The 20,948-nt window shown below is 42.9% G+C and overlaps 1 protein-coding gene across 6 annotated transcripts in view; it reads right to left on the minus strand.

The window, feature by feature from the left end:
* The window catches only part of rbms3 (RNA binding motif, single stranded interacting protein), a 1,402,627-nt gene that overhangs the window by 96,724 nt on the left and 1,284,955 nt on the right, over window positions 1–20,948 (minus strand). For all 6 annotated transcript variants that reach the window (XM_072575202.1, XM_072575203.1, XM_072575199.1 and 3 more), the window contains one exon: window positions 14,186–14,292. In XM_072575202.1, coding sequence (XP_072431303.1) covers window positions 14,186–14,292 — 107 coding nt within the window. The remainder of the gene's footprint in view (window positions 1–14,185; window positions 14,293–20,948) is intronic.

Consider the following 20,948-nt stretch of genomic DNA (forward strand, 5'->3'; position numbering starts at 1 on the left):
TGTGTTGCAGACAACTTTGCTTCAGGGAAGTATGTAGATGGGGAATAGGATAGGGGCAGTGATAAATAAGGGTAGATTCTTATTTGGACACCACATGTACTGGTGTAGAAGTGCTGAGAGAAGCCATTACCAGTTCAATCTAGCTCCTCTTAGACAGTTAAGAATAGAAACAGTTAAGTTCAGTACTACCCAGCTGGATGATGGTCGAGAAGCATTGCAAGAGTCAATTCTATCAAAGGCTGTTGACAGATCTTGAAGGACATGGAAGGATGGTTTACCAATTTGTCTTTGTAACATTACATGTCATTTATGTGCGAATTATTTAATTAAGAAATATTTCAGAATTATTTCAGAAATATAGCAGAGGTAGAAAACCATTTGGAGGGACTCAAACACAAATGTATTTTGGAAACAACAACACATTTGAGCACTTTTTCCTAGAAAGGGATGCAGTTGTTGGCAAGGGAAGTTGTTCAAGAGTTTTTTTTGAGGAGTGAGAACGGGAAGTTTGAATGAGAGGGGCTTGGTACCTGGAGCAAGAGAACTATGAACATATTAACACAAGGAGAAGGAAGGAAATTGGGGTGGTCAGCAGTTTTGTGTGAATAAGATTGTCAGAGCAGGTAGTGGACAGAATAGGCAGGTGGGCAGAGAGGAGACAAACTGGATGGTAGTGTGAGGTTCCTACTGCCCCTGGGGCAGGGCAGAGGTTTAAAGAAAGTTTTGTCCAGCACTCTACTGGAGGGAAGTGGCAGAAAGAACTGATTAGAAGGATTTATTCTGAGTGACAAAGAAACCTAGAAGTTTGTTGCATTTACTGTCAGAGATCAGGATGGGAGTGTTAATCAAGATGCAGGTATTAATTGGGTTGGAGGTGTTAAACAAGATGGAAGGGTTAATCTGGATGCAAGGGTGTTAATCGGGATGAAGCTGTTAATGGGGATGGATGTGTTAACTAGGAAGGAAGGAAGGAGTGTTATTCATGATGGATATGCTAATTGGCATGGAGATGGAGAGGTTAACTGGGATAGGCGTTTTAATGGAGATGAAGGTGTTAATCGGGATGGGATTGTTAATCAGGATGGGGTTGTTAGAAGTCTGAGAAAGCAGTGATCAATCTTTATACAAGCTACGTCTTGAAATCTATATACATAGCTCTTACCTTCAAGATATTTAAATGTTGAAGGTATAGCAGAGAAAAGTCATGAAGCAAATTACAACTACCAGGGGTTTGCTTTATGAAGGAAAGACCAGGAGGAACTTGGGCTTTTTAACTAGGAGGAGATGTTCAAGAAATTATCCGCAACAGGTATACTAAACTGTTTAAGAACATAGCAAACATTAATCTGGAACATTACTGTAAAAAAATGGAGCAGAACCTGAAGACTCGTTCAAATTAATAAAACAGAATATGAACACCATCACAGAACTCTTCTTTCTCAAAAAGTGAACACGTGGAATATTGATTAAAATAAGAGACAAAACTGGGGAATTATTGATGAAACAACTGCTTATCACATTTTAACAGGAGAAGGTTAGACACTCTCAGGACAGGTTAACTAAAATGGGCTGAATGGATTTCCTCACATGTAATTATTTTCTAATATTGTAAACTGGTCTCATTTTATCGCTCAAACTATGAGGCATAATGAGAAAGGTTTGGGAAATATTCAGTGAAATGAGACACTATTGTTCCCTAAGAATGCTGATGAATACAAGGCCCTATAATCGGTTCTGCAGCATGGATGGGAGTTGGGAATCAGGATGCTGATGAATCCCTGACATTATGCTTGGTTTGGAGCTTTAGGGGTCTCGCCCAGCTATGACTGCCTTCCAGACAGGAAGGCTGGAGGTGCTGCTTCCCTTGGAGCAGGGCAGGATGGTGGTAATATCTCCACTACCAACCCTCCAATCCATACCCTCTCCATCCAAACAATCAGACGACCCTCTTAGTTCCAATTTTGCCTGGAGCAAACTTTCAAAGCACGCCAGAGGATAAAGAAAATCAAAAGAACTGTTCCAGGAAGATCAAGTGACAAATGAGGAAGACTATCTGTACCCGACATTATGCCAACAAGTGGAGTAATAGGCTCAGGCACATTGGTCTAGGGAACTGCCTCCACAGAAACTGGGTCAGCAGGGAAAATGCTAGAGTCCATTATAAAATATTAATTAGCAGAGCACTCGGAAATTAGTAATAGGATGGGATAGTCAGCATGGATTTACAAAAGGAAAGTCATGCTTGACAAATCTATTAGATTTTTTGAGGATGTAATTAGTAGAGGTGATAAGGGAGGACTAGTTGATGTGGTTTATTTGGACATTCAAAAGACATTCTATAAGGTCCCACACTGTGATCAGCAAATAAAATTAAAGTGGAAGGGCCTGGGAGTAATGTAGTGACACAAATAGAGGACTGGTTGGTATACAGAAAACAGAGTAGGAATAAATGGGTCATTTTCTGAGTGGCAACCAGTGATCAGTGGAGTACTGCAGGGATCAGTGCTTGGATCCCAGCTGTTCATAATATATATTCATGAATTAGATGTGGCAATTAAATGTAACATTTTCAAATTTACAGATGACACAAAGCTGGGTGGGAGGGGGTGTGAGCAGGATACTTCATTGTGATTTGGGCAAGTTGCACGAGTGGAGAAATGTATGGCAGATGCACTGCAACATAGATAAACATGAGGTTATCCACTTTGGTAGCAAAAACAGGAAGGTAGACTATTATATGAATGGTGATGGATTGGGAAAGAGTGAAGTCCAATGAGACTTGGGGGTCTTTGTTTCCTAGTTGCTGAAAGGAAGCATGCTGGTGCAGCGGGCAGTGAAGGAGGCAAAACATATGTGCACCTTTATTTTGAGCGGACTTGAGCATAGGAGCAGGATATCTTGCTGCAATTGTACAGAGCCTTGGTGAGACCACCCCCAGTATACTGTGTGCAGTTTTAGTCTCCTTATCTGAAGAACAATGTTCTGGCAATGGAGGGAGTGCAAGAAATGTTTAACTGACTAATTCCTGGGATAGCATGTGTATCTATGAGGAGATTCTAGATTGCCTAGGAATACACTCATTGGAATTCAGAAGAATAAGGAGGGATCTCATAGAAACCTGTCAAATTCTAACAGGACTAGACAAAGTGCAGGAAGGATGATCCTCATGACTTGGGAGTCTGTGCATCCTCGGGGTCTGTGCAATTGCACTGATGCTTGCAAATTCAGCTGTGGTTCAGCTGTTTTGTGGTTTTTAGGAACTGCAGAGGCATGGAGCAGAGGTGAGAGAAGGGTCACTGTTGGTGATGGTTCAATGCTCTTCCTAGACCAATAACATTAAACAAGGACATGTCTCAAATTGTTGGCCATGAGGAAGAGCTATAACTATTGCACAATGGTATCAGTCCCAGCTTCTTCGTTCCTGCCACTCAACATGTTAGGCAAGCTTGTCCTGGGTGGACTTCACAAAATGATCTACAATTTCTGAATCCTCACTCCAGTTCAGCTCTTTTATACACCATCCCGTCTTGCTAGCCGAGAAGGTGACTTTAGCTTTAATTTTGAGAAGCACGTACAGAGAAAAGTGTTTACCTAACCTGACATCCATGTTGTAACACAATACAATTCATGAAGGCAGGATGTCCAACAGGATTTGATGTGCAACTCTATGATGTGTGCAAGAATGCTACACTGCTGAATGACCATGCATATTGAGAATTTAAAACACTGTAAAGTTGTGTGAGATTTTCAGGGGTTTGCAGGGCAAGGAAACAAGTTCTAAGCACATGCTTTATATAATGTACACTTGAGACAAATGTATGATTCTGCTGGGGAGAAATGCCTTGGTAATTTTCCTCTAGCCTTCAAACATCTGCTGCATTTGCAGCCTCTAAACTTTGCAGACAGCAATCACCCTGTCAGCTATCTCCGGTGAGGCATTTCAAATGATTTTTCTCGAGTTTTGGTGCCCTTGAATGCCAATCTCATTGCATTTATCAATCTCTCAAAAGCCTAATTGATAAATGGACCCATCACTATTGTATTCAGTAATATTTGAAAATAGCCAAAGTTCACTGCACCTAATCCACTGCTGTAAAATAAGGCAGCTTGCATTTATACTCTGTAAATAACATCTTACCTGCTGTCTATGTCAAAAAATAACAAGGGCTTGTAAGCAAGATATTCTTATAATCATGGACAATTTAAAATATCACATGACATCAATCAAATTAGTAAAGATAGCCTTGAGGATGGACTCACTGACTGTATTCGAGACAATTTCTCAATAATACAGTCTGGTACCAATTATTCAACTAGTTATTTTGGATCAGACATGAAATAGGAGAAATTGAAGATCTCATGTTAACACACATAGCATCCTTTAGTTGAAAGTGATCATTGCACAATACAACTTCACATTTAGTTTGAGATCAAGAAACCCAGATCTGAAACGAGTGACAAAGTCAAATTAAGTCAGTTTCAAAGATACATGGACAGGGTTTGTTACAGTGGAGTGGAGAAATAGGTTAGAAGCTAAGTGATACAGAAGATGTTTAGGGAGATATTTCAACTTATGCTGAAGAAAGATTTATCTCATTGAAAGGGAAAGACTCCATTAGATAGCTTTGAAACAAAAACAGAAATTGCTGGGGATACTCAGCAGGTCTGGCAGCATCTGTGGTGAGAAAGCAGAGTTAATGTTTCCCTTCATCAGAACTGATTCGGGTGATACTGGGATAATGCATTGGCATGGACTGGCTAACCAATAGGTCGCTTTGAGTCAGTATAAATGGTTAGTTTTCAGATAGGTACACTATAACTAATGGAGTTTTACTGGGATCAGTGTTACTTACAATCGATATGAATGATTTGAATGAGGGGTTAGATTACAAAAGTAGGGAAGTCTTGCTCCTATTGTTCACAGCATCGGCGAGCCCTGAACTAGTGTAAAAGTGACACTGTTGGTCTACTGACTGAAGGACGGATATACCTGCAATGGCTGAAATTCGAAAAAGGCTGGTTGATTCTTGAGGTGGAGAAGCTGTCTCATGCGAAAAGGATGAGCAAATTAGACCTATATTTGTTGGAGTTGTGACCTGATTGAGACATAAAGTCCGAGGGGGGCTTGGCAGGCTCGGGGGACCTGAGAGGATGCTTCCTCAGAGAGGGGACACCAGTTCAAAGTCAAAAGATCGCCCATGTAAAATGGGTATGATGAAGGATTTCTTCTATCAGACAGCTGTCAGTCCTTAAAGTTCTCAACCCAGAGAGAGTAGTGAGGGGATGGGTCAATGAATATGTTTAAAGCTGAATAAGACAGATTTGGATCTACAAGAGACTTAAGAGTTATGGGGCAGTCAGGAAAGTGAAGGCTACAAATACATCAACCATGATCTTACTAAATCGTGGACTGGTTACATTGACTGAAATACGAACATATAAAATCGGAGCAGCAGGAGAACATTCTGTCCTCGAGTCTACTCCACCATTCGACAAGATCATGGCTGACCTGTTTGTTGTTTTAATTCCATCTTCATCCAATAGCCTCTGCCTCTGTATTAATAATACTCAATGGCAATGCTTCCATCACCTTCAGAGATAGAGATGCACAACCCTCTGAGATAAAACAATTCCTCTTCATCACAGTTCAAATTTTAAAACAGTGCCCCTAGTTCTGGACTCATGAAACAAGAGGAAACATCAGTTCTAAAGAAGGGTCACTGGACTCGAAACATTAACTCTGCCTTGTCTCTCCACAGATGCTGTCAGACCCGCTGAGCTTTTCCAGCAATTTCTCTTTTTGTCCACGTCCATCCTGTCAAGACCTTAAAGGTTTTACACACTTCAATTAAGTCAACCCACATTCACTTAAACTTCAAGGAAAGCATAAGCTCATAAAACAACTCACTCATTCCAGTATCAATCTGGTAATCCTGATCTGAATGACTGCCAACAGGTACATTTCCTTTCTTAAAAACGGAGACCAAATTTGTACACCGTGAATAACTGAAGCATGACGTCCTTACTTTTAGTAATACATCCACTCCAAACTCTGACCCTCGCAAAGCGCAGCCCTCTACTCCCTCTGCTCCAACCCTAACCTTACCATTAAACCAGGGGGTGACAGGGGGGTGCACAATGGTAGGTTGGTGCTCCGACCTGTACACAGCTGAAGCCAAGTTCCAACTCACGGATACCTTCTCCTACTGCCCCCTCAACTACAATCTCATCTCCCATCACCAAACCATCATGTCCCAGACCATCCACAACCTCATCACCTCATGGGAATCTCCCATCCACAGCCTCCAACTTCACAGTTCTGGAACCCTGCACTGCCCGATTCTACCTCTTCTCCAAAATTCACAAACCTGACTGCCCCTGTCGACCTACTGTCTCTGCCTGCTCCTGCCCCACCGAACCTATCTCCTCATATCGCGACACCATCCTGTCACCCTTGGTCCAGGATCTCCACCTCCTCCATGACTTTCATTTCCCTGCCCCTATCACCTCATCTTCACCATGGACATTAGGTCCGTGTACACATCCACTGCCATGGCGAGGGGGTCCAAGCCCTCCGTTTCTTCCTTTCCCACCAACCCAACCAGTACTCCTCCACTGACACACTTGTTCGATTGGCAGAACTGGTCCTGACCCTCATCAACTTCTCCTTTGAATCCTCCCACTTCCTTACATGGGGTAGCCATGGACACTGACACGGGCCCCAGGTATGCCTGCCTCTTTGTCGGGTATGTGGAATAGTCCATCTTCCACAGATACACTGGCACCATTCTCCACCTTTTCCTCTGCTACATTGAGGACTGTATTGGTGTTATCTCGTGCTCCCAGGAGGAGTTTGAACAGTTCATCAACTTCACAAACACCTTCCACCCTGAACTGAAATTCACCTGGACCATGTCAGACACCTCCCTCCCCTTCCTGGACCTCTCTGTCTCCATTTCCAGTGACCAACTCAACTCGGACATCTACTTCAAAACCACTGACACCCACAGCTACCTGGACTATACTTCTTCCCAACCCCTCTCCTGTAAAAACGTGATCCTTTACTCCAAATTCCTTCTTCTTCTCCATCATAACTGCTTCCAGGAGGAGCAATTCCACTTCAGGACATCCTAAACGATCTCCTATCTCAAGGACTGCAATTTCCCCTCTCAAGTAATGAAGAATGCCCTCCAGCGCATCTCTTCCAATTCCCACATCTCCACTCTTGAACCCCACCCCTCCAACCACAACAAGGATAGAACCACCACGCTCCCCCCCGCCACCGCGATCTTCACCTTCCACCCCACTTACCTTTGTATACATCGCATCATCCTTTGCCATTTCCACCACCTACAATCAGACCTGACCACCGAAGATATGTTTCCCTCCCCACCCCTATTTACATTCCACAGTGACCATTCCTTCAGTGACTCCGTCATTAAGTCCACACCCCCACAAACACACCCTTCACTCCAGGCACCTTCCCTTGCCACCACAAGAGGTGTAAAAACCATGCTCACATCTTCCCCATCACTTCCATCCAAGGCCCCAAAGGATCTTTTCACATCCGACAGAGATTTTTCTACACATCCAAACATCTCATCTTCTGTGTCTATTGCTCTCGGTGTGGTCTCCTCTGTGTTCGGGAGACAGGATGCCAATTTACGGAATGTTTCAGAGAACATGTCTGGGACACACGCACCAAATAACCCTACTGCCCTGTGGCCAACTACTACAACATCCCCTCCCACTCTGCCAAGGACATGCAAGTCCTGGGCCTCCTCCAGCAAATCCAAGCTACCTGATGCCTGGAGGAAGAATGTCTCGTCTTCCGCCTTGGGACCCTCCAACCACACGGGATTGATGTGGATTTCACCAGTTTCCAAATCTCTCCTGCACCCACCTCACTCCAGATCCAACCCTTCACTCAGCACTGCCCTCTTGACCTGTCCTACCTGTCCATTTTCCTTCCCACCTATCCGATCCACCCTACCCCCCAACCTATCACCATTATCCCCCACCTGCATCTACCTATTGCTCTCCCAGTTTCCTCCCTCCCACCCACCCCATCGCACTATTTATTTCTCAATCCTCTTCTACCCCCCATTTTCTTGATGATGGCCTTATGCCCAAAACATTGACTCTCCTGCTCTTCAGATGCTGCCTGACCCACTGTACTTTTCCAGCACTACATTTTTTGATTCTGACTCTCCAGCATCTGCAGTCCTCACTTTCTCCTTACTTTTATGTTTAATTCCTTTCATAATAAAGAATAGCATCCCATGAGCCTTCTTAAACACTCACTGTACCTGCACGCTAACTTCTTATCACTCATGCACTAGAATACCTAGATCCTCTATATCTCTGAATTCCACCGTCATTATCCATTTAAGTAACATTCTGCTGATTAATTCTCCACTTGCTCACTTATCTATTTACGTCCACCCACAGACTATTTATGTCTACTTCACAACATCTTCCCTATCTATCATCCCCTGTGCATTTTACTACCATGCCTTGCTCCCCTCACCGAATTCATTGATGGAAATTTTAAAAAGTTGTGACCCCCAACATAGACCTCTAAGGAATTCCAGACCTCAATTTGTCAGTCAGACAAAAACCCATTTATACATACTTTCTGTATTCAGCCAGTCAATCTAACATCCATGCTAATATGTTGCTCTGACACCAAGCTCTTTTATTTTCCATAATATCCATTGATGTGGCACCTTATCAAATGCCTTCTAGAAATCTAAGTACAATATGTCTACAGGCTCCCCTTTATCTGCAGCACATTTCACTCTTTCAAAGAACTCTAATAAATTGGATAAACATAATTTCCCTTTCACAAAACCACGTAGGTACTTCCTGATTATCTTGAGACTTTGAGTGCTCAGCTATCACCTCTTTGATGACCAGTTCTAACACCTTCCCTACAGCAGACATCAAGATAACTGGTTTGTAGTTTCCTATTCTCTGCCTCCTCTCCTTTTTGAATAGACAAGTTATATTTGGTACCTTCCAGTCTAATGGAATCTTAGCCAAATCGAAGGAATTTTGGAAAATTGACACTGAAGAATGTACTACATCAATAGGCATTTCTTTAAAGACCCGAGAATCAAGTCCACCAACACCAGGGACTTGTCAGTCAGTTTTCTTCCCCACTCACTGTAATGTTTCTAAGTCCCTCTCTCTGCCAGCTCTTGTTTTAACAGCTGTCACTGGGATTTTGTTTCTATTCTCTATTGTGAAGACAGAAGCGAAATACTTATTCATCCACCATTTCCTTATTATCCCCTATTAACTACCCATTCTCACTCTTACATCTGCCTTCTCCTGCTCCTATTTCTTTTGTTTTTAAGTACCAAAGTGTTTTAGAGCCTATTGAATTTGAAGTTTAATCACTTTTAGCATGTAGTGACAGCTAATTCACATGCACCAAGATCCACAGAAATCAAATAATGACCTGCTAATCTGCTTCAGTGTTGTTTGTTGTAGAGTGAATATTGACCAGGACACTTGTAAACTCTTCTTTGATATCAGAGAATCCCTGCAAAATGGAAGCAGGCCATTCGGCCCATCCAGTCCATACCAATCCTCCAAAAAGCATCCCACCCAGACCCATACCCATACCCCCCCCCACTATCCTTGTAACCCTACATTTGCCATGGCTAACTCACTTATCCCTGGACAATGTGTGCAATTTAGCTTGACCAATCTATCTAACTTGGCACATCTTGTGGGAGGAAACCTGAGCAACCGGATGTAACCCAAGCAGATCCGGGGTGAATGTGCAAATTCCACAGTCGGTCACTTGAGACTAGAATCCGGGTCACTGGTGCAGTGAGGCAGCAGTGCTAACCACTGAGCCACCGTGCTGCCCGACGTATTTTGTCATGGGCCTCTCCATTGTGCAGACAGGCATGAGTTTGAAGATGGCACATCTGCCAGAGATCTCTGAACACGGTATTGGGTTTTTAGCTAAGAATTGGTAATTGGATTTCTGAAATGTGACTGGAACCCATAACCTTCAGGCTCAGGTGAAATCATGGGTAATAATTGGAAGAATGCCATGGAGCATGATACATAGTCATAATAACTATTCTGCAATACACCAATTATTTGTTTAATGAATGTTTCTTTCTCCATCATTTTAAAATGATGATGAATCACCATTGAAATTTGTAAGTCAATATAAACATTGTCAAAATCTTTACAAATACCCAGACTGAGTATTGTAATTTGTATTAAAACTGACAAATTATCTTTTTTACATATTCCCTAAACAGTGCCTATTGCAATTTGAGTACTTTATTTTGGATTGATTGGAGTTTAACATTCTATCAACATCCAGTGGGTGTGCATGTGAGAGGCAACAAAAAAAGCTGTGCAAAGCCTTGCTTGATATTCAAGGGCAACCAGTTTTGTAAAAATTAGAGGCAAAAGGTTTCGTCTTTTATTTAATTTGAAATTGTTACTCAAAGTTCCTGCAAGGGTTTCCTAAGCAGAATCCATTCAATTAATCTGGCAGAAACCCCTTTTAAAGTACTGCAAACAGCATCATATTTTATCCTGAAAATTCACTTTGGCCAAGTCATCACTGACATTGAGTGGGAGTGCGGCATGTTGTTCACAGCAACACTGCAATGACAAGCTTCCAGAAGATTTGAAGTGTATTTTGTACCCAATTACTGAATCCTAAAATATTCTGAATGCAGTATAATCAGAATACCTTTAAGCATCCGGTTCTGGGTATTGTTTAAAAAATAAATTAGCTGCTACCACTTGGGATATAAGAAGCTGCCAGGCGGGATCATCATCCTGCCAGTGTAGAGATAGTCTGTCAAAAAAAACACAACTAGTTTGCAATCTTTTTACTCCTTCCTTTGCTAACTGGGTTTCTGTAATTAGGCAAAAGGGAACAGTTGTAACATCTGTTGTGCCTTTATGATTTTGGATTTTGCATGGGTTCTATGCAATGTTGTGGATTCACACCTTTTGGCTCAGCACATCAACTCTGTACAGAACATGACCGATTGTTTGAGAAACTACCAAAGAGTAGGATGGCAAGCACATCATGTGCTGGACTATAAAGTGGTACTGCTTCAGCAGAGGCCATATCATGGTTTGCTGCTTCATCATTACTGTAGGTTGTACATCCATTCAATACGGCAACATTTTTTAAAAAAATGCACTGAATAATGTTGTATACAGTGTAGAATGATGGAAATGTTAAAAACAAATGGAGGTGGCTTTTCAACAACTGATTTCATATTGTTTGATGTTAGAGATCCGCGTAATTAGCGTTTTTAAACCAGACATATTATCCTGCCATGTTGAACAGAAGTCCCAAATTAATACCTTATGATCATCAATATATATCCTTCATAGATAGTTAATAATGTTGAAGACTGAAGCACCACCTCAGACTTTAGGAAGCAGTTTTTTATCCAAAGGGTATTGGAAATTTGGAACTCATTCCCCAAAAGACAACAAATACTGAGAATCAACTGAAATTATCAAAGTTGGATTCAGAGATTCTTCTTGGGTTGGGTCAGCAAGCGGATATGGAATAAAGACATGACATGGGAGATGGGCTACAGATTAGACGCAATTCATCTGAATGACTGAACAGATTTGAGATTCCAAATGGCCTCCTCTATCCCAACAGTGTTATGTGCTAGAAAACACCATCTAGGGAGCTGTTGTCTGCCTCTCTGGCAGAAAGAAATTACAATCATGTGAAGGAGGAAAAACCAAGTACTAAAAAAATGTACAGTTACCACATGAAAATCTCAGCTTTTTAAAGCTATTATGAATGTATTGTTTTTCATATTGTTCCTGTAAACAATACCAAATTGCCAATCCTCCACTATCCCCTCAGAAATAAATTTCTGTGCTCATGACAATCTTTAAGGACAATTATTGACAGTCTCTTTAAGAGAAAGATCACACTGAGTTGCATACAATAGGTTATTTTGTGAAATCTGTTTATATATTTTGTTTTGGCAAAGATTCTCAGAACAGTGGTCAACAGCCACTTTGCAGGCTAACCATATTATCTTGTCCTTAAAGTGCATGTGCCTCAGATTAAAAACTTACAAGCATTCCTCAACAGCTCTCCCTCTATTCCCACATCACGGAACCACAGCTTGAACCTTGGTTTCAGTCACAGGCTAAAATGAGCACACCCAAGCAAGTTGTGTGAGACAAGCTCCACTAGATGGCACCAACTTAAATGATTCTGTTGCGGTAACTGAAGCCCTTGCAACGTGTACACAGTGCTGTTTAAAACTGGAGAAACATACTTTAAAACTTAATCAAGTAGCCACAGAAACCAGATGGCTTCAGGTTCAACCTCTGGTCATTGAGGATAGCAGAATGAAGGCTAAAATGGCTAAAGTTGCCTCTGGGCTTGGGAAAGGAGAAATATCAGCAAGATTCCTGTTCCTGGTCTTTTTTCAACTTCAATTGGAAAATAGATACTGTGGACGTTACACAAGAACAGAGTTGGGTATTGTTCTGATGTCTCATGGTCAAACCTCCTGTTGACATATGTTGATACATATAAAGAAAGTTGGAATGTTATAAAGAATATTGATAAAATTGGTGGTTAACAATGCATTTTAAGAACACATTTGTGATCAACTGGAACCAGATGAAGTTTGCTAAAATATATTTCAGTTAGGAATCTTAACAGTTACCAGAGATAAGAACTGTGCTTCATCCCCATGAACTGGACTCAAAATGAAGGTGTGAAGCAAAGAACACAGTGGAACCCCTTGCATATGGGAAGATACAAAAATGTACTTAACTCCAATGCAGAGTACTGTTCAGAATTGATGTTGGGTGAATACAAAATGAGTTGTCTTATTTCAGGCCATCGAAAATAGTGACTTCATTTCAACAATGAAAGACATGTTTTATTGCTGCTTATTCTGGGAAGTAAAAATATTTTAAAAGTCTTTACTCTTTGAGAATGAGCATTTGGAAAACTTCTGTTGCTTGTTCATGAGCAGACAGGCAGTAATATAAATGATGCCTGAAGACAAAATAGCATCATTGGCTTGCAACACCATCTTGCCTTAAAAAAAATTGGTCATTTGGTTCTTGTTCCTGTCCTTATGTGTTTCTTTTAAATGAAAGCCCCCAAAGGCAGCATCTTTAATTTTTCCATGGCAGGAAGATAAACCGAGGTCAAAGAAAAATCTTAATTTTATTCTGTGCAAAATGTATCCTTCAGGATGATCAATATTGGAGATGATTATAATGTACAGAATGGGTGTTTCAAGCATGGGAAAATGTTGCAACTTACTGCAATTTTGTTATCAAACTGACAATCCAGTTCAGAAGGGTGTTCTGAAACTTAAAAGGGTTCAGAAAAGATGTTGCCAGGGTTGGAAGATTTGAGCTACAGGGAGAGGTTGAATAGGCTGGAGCTGTTTTCCCTGGAGTGTCGAAGGCTAAGGGGTGACCTTATAGAGGTTTGTACAATCATGAGGGGCATGGGTAGGATAAATAGATAAAGTATTTTCCCTGGGTGGGGGAATCTAAAACTAGAGGGCATAGATTTAGGGGGAGGGGGGAAAGACATAAAGGAGACCTGAGAGCCAACTTAATTAAGCAGAGGGTGGTGAGTATATGGAATGAGCTGCCAGAGGAAGTGGTGGAGGCTAGTACAATTGCAATATTTAAAAGGTATCTGGATGGGTATACAAATAGGAAGGATTTAGAGGGATATGGACCAAGTGCTGGCAAATGGGACTAGATTAGGTTGGGATATCTGGTCAGCATGGACAAGTTAGACCAAAGGGTCTGTTTCCGTGCTGTACATCTCTATGACTCTTAAATCTGATGTACCTGGTCAGTTAGCTCAGTGTCCCTCTCTTCACTCTCAAGCAGAATAGCAAAAGCTGATTGTCATTAAGGACACTAGCTGGAAAGTGAATCTGCACAGTGATTCTCATGGGTTTTAATTTATCGGTGTTGATGACAGAATCCCAGAAATGGTTCAGTCAAGAGCCTCATTATTAGTGTGCTGGATTAGCTGCTGCTTTCCCTTATTTGTATATTTATCATTAGAAATATTCCTTGAGCCAGTCTGAGGAGGGTAACACAGCTGAAGAATTTCCCAGACCTTCCATATTCTTGTTTCTCAGAAATTCAGACTTAGACAATAACTCACCTCTCCTTCTCTGGGCCACGGCCTTCCATTTTGCGTATATTTGCTTTGATTCTGTCTTTTCTTCTGCCCTCCATCAGCAAATTTGCACAGCAAAGGCTCACTGGGGGCTGCAAAGGCAAATGGCCAAGGCCACATTAGCAACAGAGAAGTGATTATATCAGCAAAAGTACTTTTTTTGTGTGTGTGTGTTGCTGAATTTGTTTGAAGTACAACTTGTTAAAACATAATCTGAGCCTTTTCCTGTTAGGTGCCAACAGCAGTGTGCGCTGCTTAAACTTCAAAACATTGGCAAGGAGTACAAGAACTCAGATTATTCCACACCCGCAATTGACAGATTCCAGCACATATTAAAAGATAAGGTGCCCCATAGGCCAGACAAGGGTTACCCACCTGTGTTTCTGGATAAAGCCCTTATCTGCTGGCATTACCAGATGTATTGTATGAAAACACAGCCAATGTCTTTGAGCAATACCACTTCCTACACACTTTCAAGTTGTACTGCTCTTTCACAACAGGAATATTGTGAGTTCAAGATTATTCAGCCATCTGTAGGAAACAGTTTATTCTTTTTTCTCCCTCCTCATTGTCACATGATGATAAATCATATTTTATAAAATAGCTTTATGTCCGCAAATTCAAAGAGTGTTTGGCTCTGAACTTTTCTAACATATTCATGAAGCTGAAAGTCTTAATCATTCAACTACCTGAAACTGTGAATCATGAATATTTTTTCAAACCACTTTGATAATCACGCAATGTCTTAGAAACAAAACAGCCTTTTCCTCTCTGATTTATAAATTAGCATATGGACTCAATTGCTGGTGACTAATTTGGCTGTCTAAATTGTAAACTCCACCAAAGCACTCTGCAAAACAGTGAAATACCGCAGATAATTCCGCTTTGGGAACATGTGTCTTTTCTCCATTTGTTTACAAATACACCGCAATTATTTGAATCACTTCAAAGCGTACCACTTAAGGGCAGCAAGTCTACATCAGAATGACTGGTTCTGACCCTGCACAGGCCTGGGGGTTGGATGGAGAGCAGTCACAATTCATGACCTTCCCTGATGGACGTGCCCAATTAGTAGCAGTGGATGTTTATGGAGGTGGCACCCTGAAAATATGGGCCCAAATAAAAGGCACAAAGACTGCAGTGTTTGTGGCAGCCATTTTGATTCAGCATTGCAAGCTCCAGCCCCCCCAACAGGAGGGGCAGAGAGGTAGAACCTGCACAGAACTGTCTCAGTTTTATTGTTGCAGTCTTTGAGGTGTTCCTGGATTCTGTTGGTTAGAAGAGGGTCTCCTGTTCGAGAGAGCTGCAGGGGTCAGTGATCCAACCACACAGAGCAGACCTCCAGGGATCATAGAGATTAGAGGCAGCAGAAGTGTCGTGTGTAGGAATTGGCTATAATGTCATAAAACTTTACAATCCTAATAGAGTGGGAACAGGCCATTCAGCTCAACAAGTCCTCACCGACTCACCCCCGACTCTATCCCTACTGAACTTCACATTCCCAGATAACATGGTAATTCACCTAAACAGCACACTTTTGGACTGCAGGAGGAAACCAGAACAAATCCACACAGACACAGAGAGAACGTGCAAACTTCACACAGACAGTCACCCAAGGCTGGAATTGAACCCAGGTCCTTGGCACTGTGAGGCAGCAGTACTAGCCACTGCGCCACTGTGCCAACCCTCAGAAACCATCCAAAACCTTCTTTGCTCTGGCAAGGTGACCCTCATCCAGTACTCAGGGATCACAACCTGCAGTAGGACACTAGCTCAGTGCCTAAAGGTACATGGTGCTTCTTTTCATTTGAGAAGTATGTGCTCAGATTGCTTACTCACCCCTCTACAATACCCAGACCCCTGTTGAGGGCCTACAATAAGATGGCTTTGTATATAAATAAGCAATGTTCAAAGAGGCTAGCAGCAGCTTACTTCTCTCTGTTTTATCACTGAGAAGGAGACAATGGACATAATTTGTGGGAGATCGCAGAAACAAGAGGAGAATACTGTATCTTAACTCCTACAGATAGAGCAGTGATAGGTAGGCCTGCAGGAACGAAGGAGGGATGGAAAGATGGGACTATCCTGAGAAGACTGCAAAAGATTGAGGTCTCTGGGTGAATGGAGAGGAATGCACTCTTCCCTCCCTGAAAGCACAGGCAAGGCCAGACCCTGTAGAGTTTCTGATGTCACAGGCTATCTTCCAGGAAGGACCTGCAGGCGGCTGAATGGCTTTTCCACTCCGTCTGCTTTTCCTTTTCCTCTTCTTTTCATGCATTTTATTTGGTTTAGTTTGGCTTTTATTTCCTACTGACTTGCCTTCTGGGGAGAGTTTGGTTATGTTCGGAAGCAGCTTCGTCAGGTTGGGAGTGTGGCAGCAGCTGGGAGATCAGAGCAGGGAGTTTGGCAGCTGGTGGCATTGCGCCCCCAGCCCCATCCCACTGCCCATTGTGGTTTGGAGCGTGGCAGTGGCTGAGGGGGGCCTGGATCAGGACTTTGACGATCGGAGAGCAAGCCCAACATAGCACTTGGGGGAGGGGGGTGGGTAGGGGTTCTGGAAGAACATGCAACCCAAGTTCTCTTGGAGTGTGGGCCAAAGCGGTGGAGATCGAGCCCTTGTGGAGAGTGCAAGCCCAGCATGGCTAAGCACTTAAGAAAGATTGTTGAACTTTTAATTTTATTTCTTTATTTTTCTATTTTGTATCTAAGATTTTGTACCTAGCTACCTTTGTACCAAGATGGTGCCAGGAATGGTGACATTGTTCACTTTTCACTGTACTTGTATACCTCTGTACTTGATAAAACAACTTCTAATTCTAATTCTATTCCTCATGATCTTTTTGTGCCTCTGCCTGTCTGTGTTGGAAGGCAAGCAATAGAGAACAGTCACTCCAGCCAGAGCACCGTAAGCATCTGAGGCAGCAACAGTAGCACTGTCACATCATACAAGCCCATCCTCCATCAGTGTAGGCACACTCACCTCTGTGCAGCTTTGTACATGGTTAGAAAGGGCAGCAATGGGTGGCAGGGATGACACCAGTGAGCAGAAAAGTAAGGCAGTTTTGGGCAATGCCCCTAGGAGAGATGGCACAGAGTCAGTGAAGCTCATCTGGGTGTAGATGCAGGACTCTGGAATTACAAGAAAGGAGACTCCATTTTGACCAGCAGCACCGAATGCGTGCTGTGGTAGTGCGGAGGTATGGGATAAGAAGGGTGGAATTCACGCTGTGTACCAGCACGGATCAGGGCTTTGAATACCCTGAATAATCCACCGAGAGATAGGCCAGCTCCATGGACGGCCATGTGCCCTGGCATCCCCAGAATGCAACACTCTGGAGTGTGGACTGCTCAGTGATGCTTCTGAAGTGAAATTGAATGGGGTAGATGTCAATTATGCTCCTGTTGATGCTCCACCCCAGTCTGCCAGGCTACCTTCCGATGGCTGGGACACTCATTGACAAACATGAGGAAGACTCCTCCCATAGGTGGCTGAATCATCAACATCTGCATTTTGACCCTACCCCACTCCAGCTGAGGAACATCTTCACATGGACACCTTCAGTAAAAGGATAACCACTTAACTTCAAATTCAAATAGGTGCCTCTACCTCACCTAACTTAACATGGGAGGCAGTGTGTTCATTTCACTTGTTAAGTGCAGTTTACTAATTTTTTGCTAACATTTCATATCTTGACAGTTCTCTAATGGCAAAACTATAGAAAAGAGGGATGAAGTGACATACTGAGACTACTTACGGATATCCACAATGCCATTGTGGTGAGAGTTAATGTATGCATGGGGAGTGCTCACCAAGGCAGTTCATAATGAACTGCGGAGTGTGCAGTCTTGCTGGGATGTGTGAAATATGTCTGAATTGAAAGTTCTCTGATGCTGATGCCATCCTGATGAGACCCTGCTCTGGATCTGTGAAGCCCCAGATACCTCCGGCACAGCCTGGGCACTCCTCCGCTCTGCGTCATCCTCCTCATGTGAACTGTGTCATTCCAATGACCCATGCTCTTCAAGGCTCAGAGCGATATGGAGCGTGACAGATCACCACAATGAGTGAGGCCCTTTGCAGGAGAGGATTGCAGGATGCGATCCTGGTGAGCAAGCCAGTCAATTTGCATTTCTCGAGGCTAAATGTTCTGCTTGATGGAGACTCTCGGCAGCAGATGGCTTCAGTTGTCCCTTGTCCCCTGGAAAGCCATCCAGAATGGTTTGGGTGATGGCATGGAAACGTGAGGCACCCTGAACTGCCAGAGGATGAACGCCCTCACGGCAGTAGCTGAGGCAATGAGTGCCCACATGTTCAAAGCTCTTGCTGTGGCCATGTACCAGCTGCAGCTTGAGGGAGTGGAATCCTCTTGCTGTTGACCAACTTGATTGGCTGCCTTGATGGCCACACAGGTGTGAGTGATGATACCTGCACCAATCCAGTGATGGAGGTGAAACCCAATCCTGATCTCTGTGAAGACCCATCTACTTGAAATCGAATGCACTATTGCTATGGATCAAGCCAGAGCCCCTTCAAGGAGGTAGCCTAGACCCTAAATCTTTCTTACTTTAAAGTCAGATATGAAGTGGGTATTCCAGGTGTGATGCAACTGTCAAATCACTCAGCTTTAAGCAAAACACAATTTATTTAAACACTGCAGTTGAAACATGAACAAACAAAAGTGGAACTTAGAATAGCTTAACTATTGGTAACCCTAACTGACCCAATATAGTAACTAATACTAATTAACTGTTCCAATGCAGTAACATCCCATTAATACATTCCTTGGCAAAAAGGCAAATACAAACACAGATTCTTACAGGCAGGAGGGAACAATACCCAGAGAGAGATTTCAGAAGAAAGTCAGAGGAATCCTTTACTGAAGCTTGTAACTCCTCTGGAATCACACATCTTCTGACTGTTTGAGGATGTAACTCTGAAGATGGACAAGGGAGATCCAGTGAATGTAGTGTACCTGGGCTTTCAGAAAGCCTTTGATAAAGTCCCACATAGGAGGTCAATGAGCAAAATTAGTGCGCATGGAATTGGGGGCAAAGTATTGACTTGGATTGAAAATTGGTTGGCTGACAGGAAAAAAAGAGTAATGATAAACGGCTCCCTTTTGGGATGGCAGGCAGTGACCAGTGGGGTACCGCAGGGATCAGTGCTGGGACTGCAGCTTTTTACAATGTATATTAATGATATAGAAGATGGTATTAATAGTAATATTAGCAAATTTGCTGATGATACAAAGCTGGGTGGCAGGGTGAAATGTGAGGAGGATGTTAGGAGATTACAAGGTGACCTGGACAGGTTAGGTGAGTGGACAGATGCATGGCAGATGCAGTTTAATGTGGATAAATGTATGGTTATCTACTTTGGTTGCAAGAACAGGAAGGCAGATTACTACCTAAATGGAGTCAAGTTAGGTAAAAGGGCAGTACAAAGAGATCTGGGTGTTCTTGTACACCAGTCAATGAAAGCAAGCATGCAGGTACAGCAGGTAGTGAAGAAGGCTAATAGCATGCAGGCCTTCATAACAAGAGGGATTGAGTATAGAAGCAAAGAGGTTCTTCTGTAGCTGTACACGGCCTGGGTGAGACTGCACCTGGAATATTGTGTGCAGTCTAGTCTCCAAATTTGAGGAAAGACATTCTGGCTATTGAGGGAGTGCAGCGTAGGTTCACGAGGTCAATTCCTGGAATGGCGGGACTATCTTATGTTGAAAGATTGGAGCGACTGGGCTTGTATACCCTTGAGTTTAGAAGACTGAGAGGGGATCTGATTGAGATGTATAAGATTATTAAAGGATTGGACACTCTGGAGGCAGGAAATATGTTTCCGCTGATGAGTGAGTCCCGAACCAGAGGACACAGCTTAAAAATAAGGGGTAGGCCATTTAGGACAGAGATGAGGAGAAACCTCTTCACCCAGAGAGTGGTGGGTGTGTGGAATGCTCTGCCCCAGAAGGCAGTGGAGGCCCAGTCTCTGGATTCGTTTTAGAAAGAGTTGGATAGAGCTCTCAAGGATAGTGGAATCAAGGGTTATGGAGATAAGGCAGGAACAGGATACTGATTGAGGATGATCAGCCATGACCATAATGAATGGTGGTGCAGGCTCGAAGGACAGAATGGCCTACTCCTGCACCTATTGTCTATTGTCTTTTACAGCTAAAATAAACTAGAAAAAACCTGAACTGAGGTGATGGAGGGTTGTTTTTCAGACTGGAGGCCTGTGACCAGTGGAGTGCCACAAGGATCGGTGCTGGGTCCTCTACTTTATGTCATTTACATAAATGATTTGGATGCGAGCATAAGAGGTACAGTTAGTAAGTTTGCAGATGATGCCAAAATTGGAGGTTTAGTGGACAGCGAAGAGGGTTACCTCAGATTACAACAGGATCTGGACCAGATGGGCCAATGGGCTGAGAAGTGGCAGATGGAGTTTAATTCAAATAAATGCGAGGTGCCGCATTTTGGGAAGGCAAATCTTAGTAGGACGTATACACTTAATGGTAAGGTCCTAGGGAGTGTTGTTGGACAAAGAGACCTTGGAGTGCAGGTTCATAGCTCCTTGAAAGTGGAGTCGCAGATAGATAGGATAGTGAAGAAGGTGTTTAGTATGCTTTCCTTTATTGGTCAGAGTATTGAGCACAGGAGTTGGTAGGTCATGTTGCAGCTGTACAGGACATTGGTTAGGCCACTGTTGGAATATTGCGTGCAATTCTGGTCTCCTTCCTATCGGAAAGAT

Source organism: Chiloscyllium punctatum, chromosome 8 (assembly GCF_047496795.1).
Source record: "Chiloscyllium punctatum isolate Juve2018m chromosome 8, sChiPun1.3, whole genome shotgun sequence".
Taxonomy (NCBI): domain Eukaryota; kingdom Metazoa; phylum Chordata; class Chondrichthyes; order Orectolobiformes; family Hemiscylliidae; genus Chiloscyllium; species Chiloscyllium punctatum.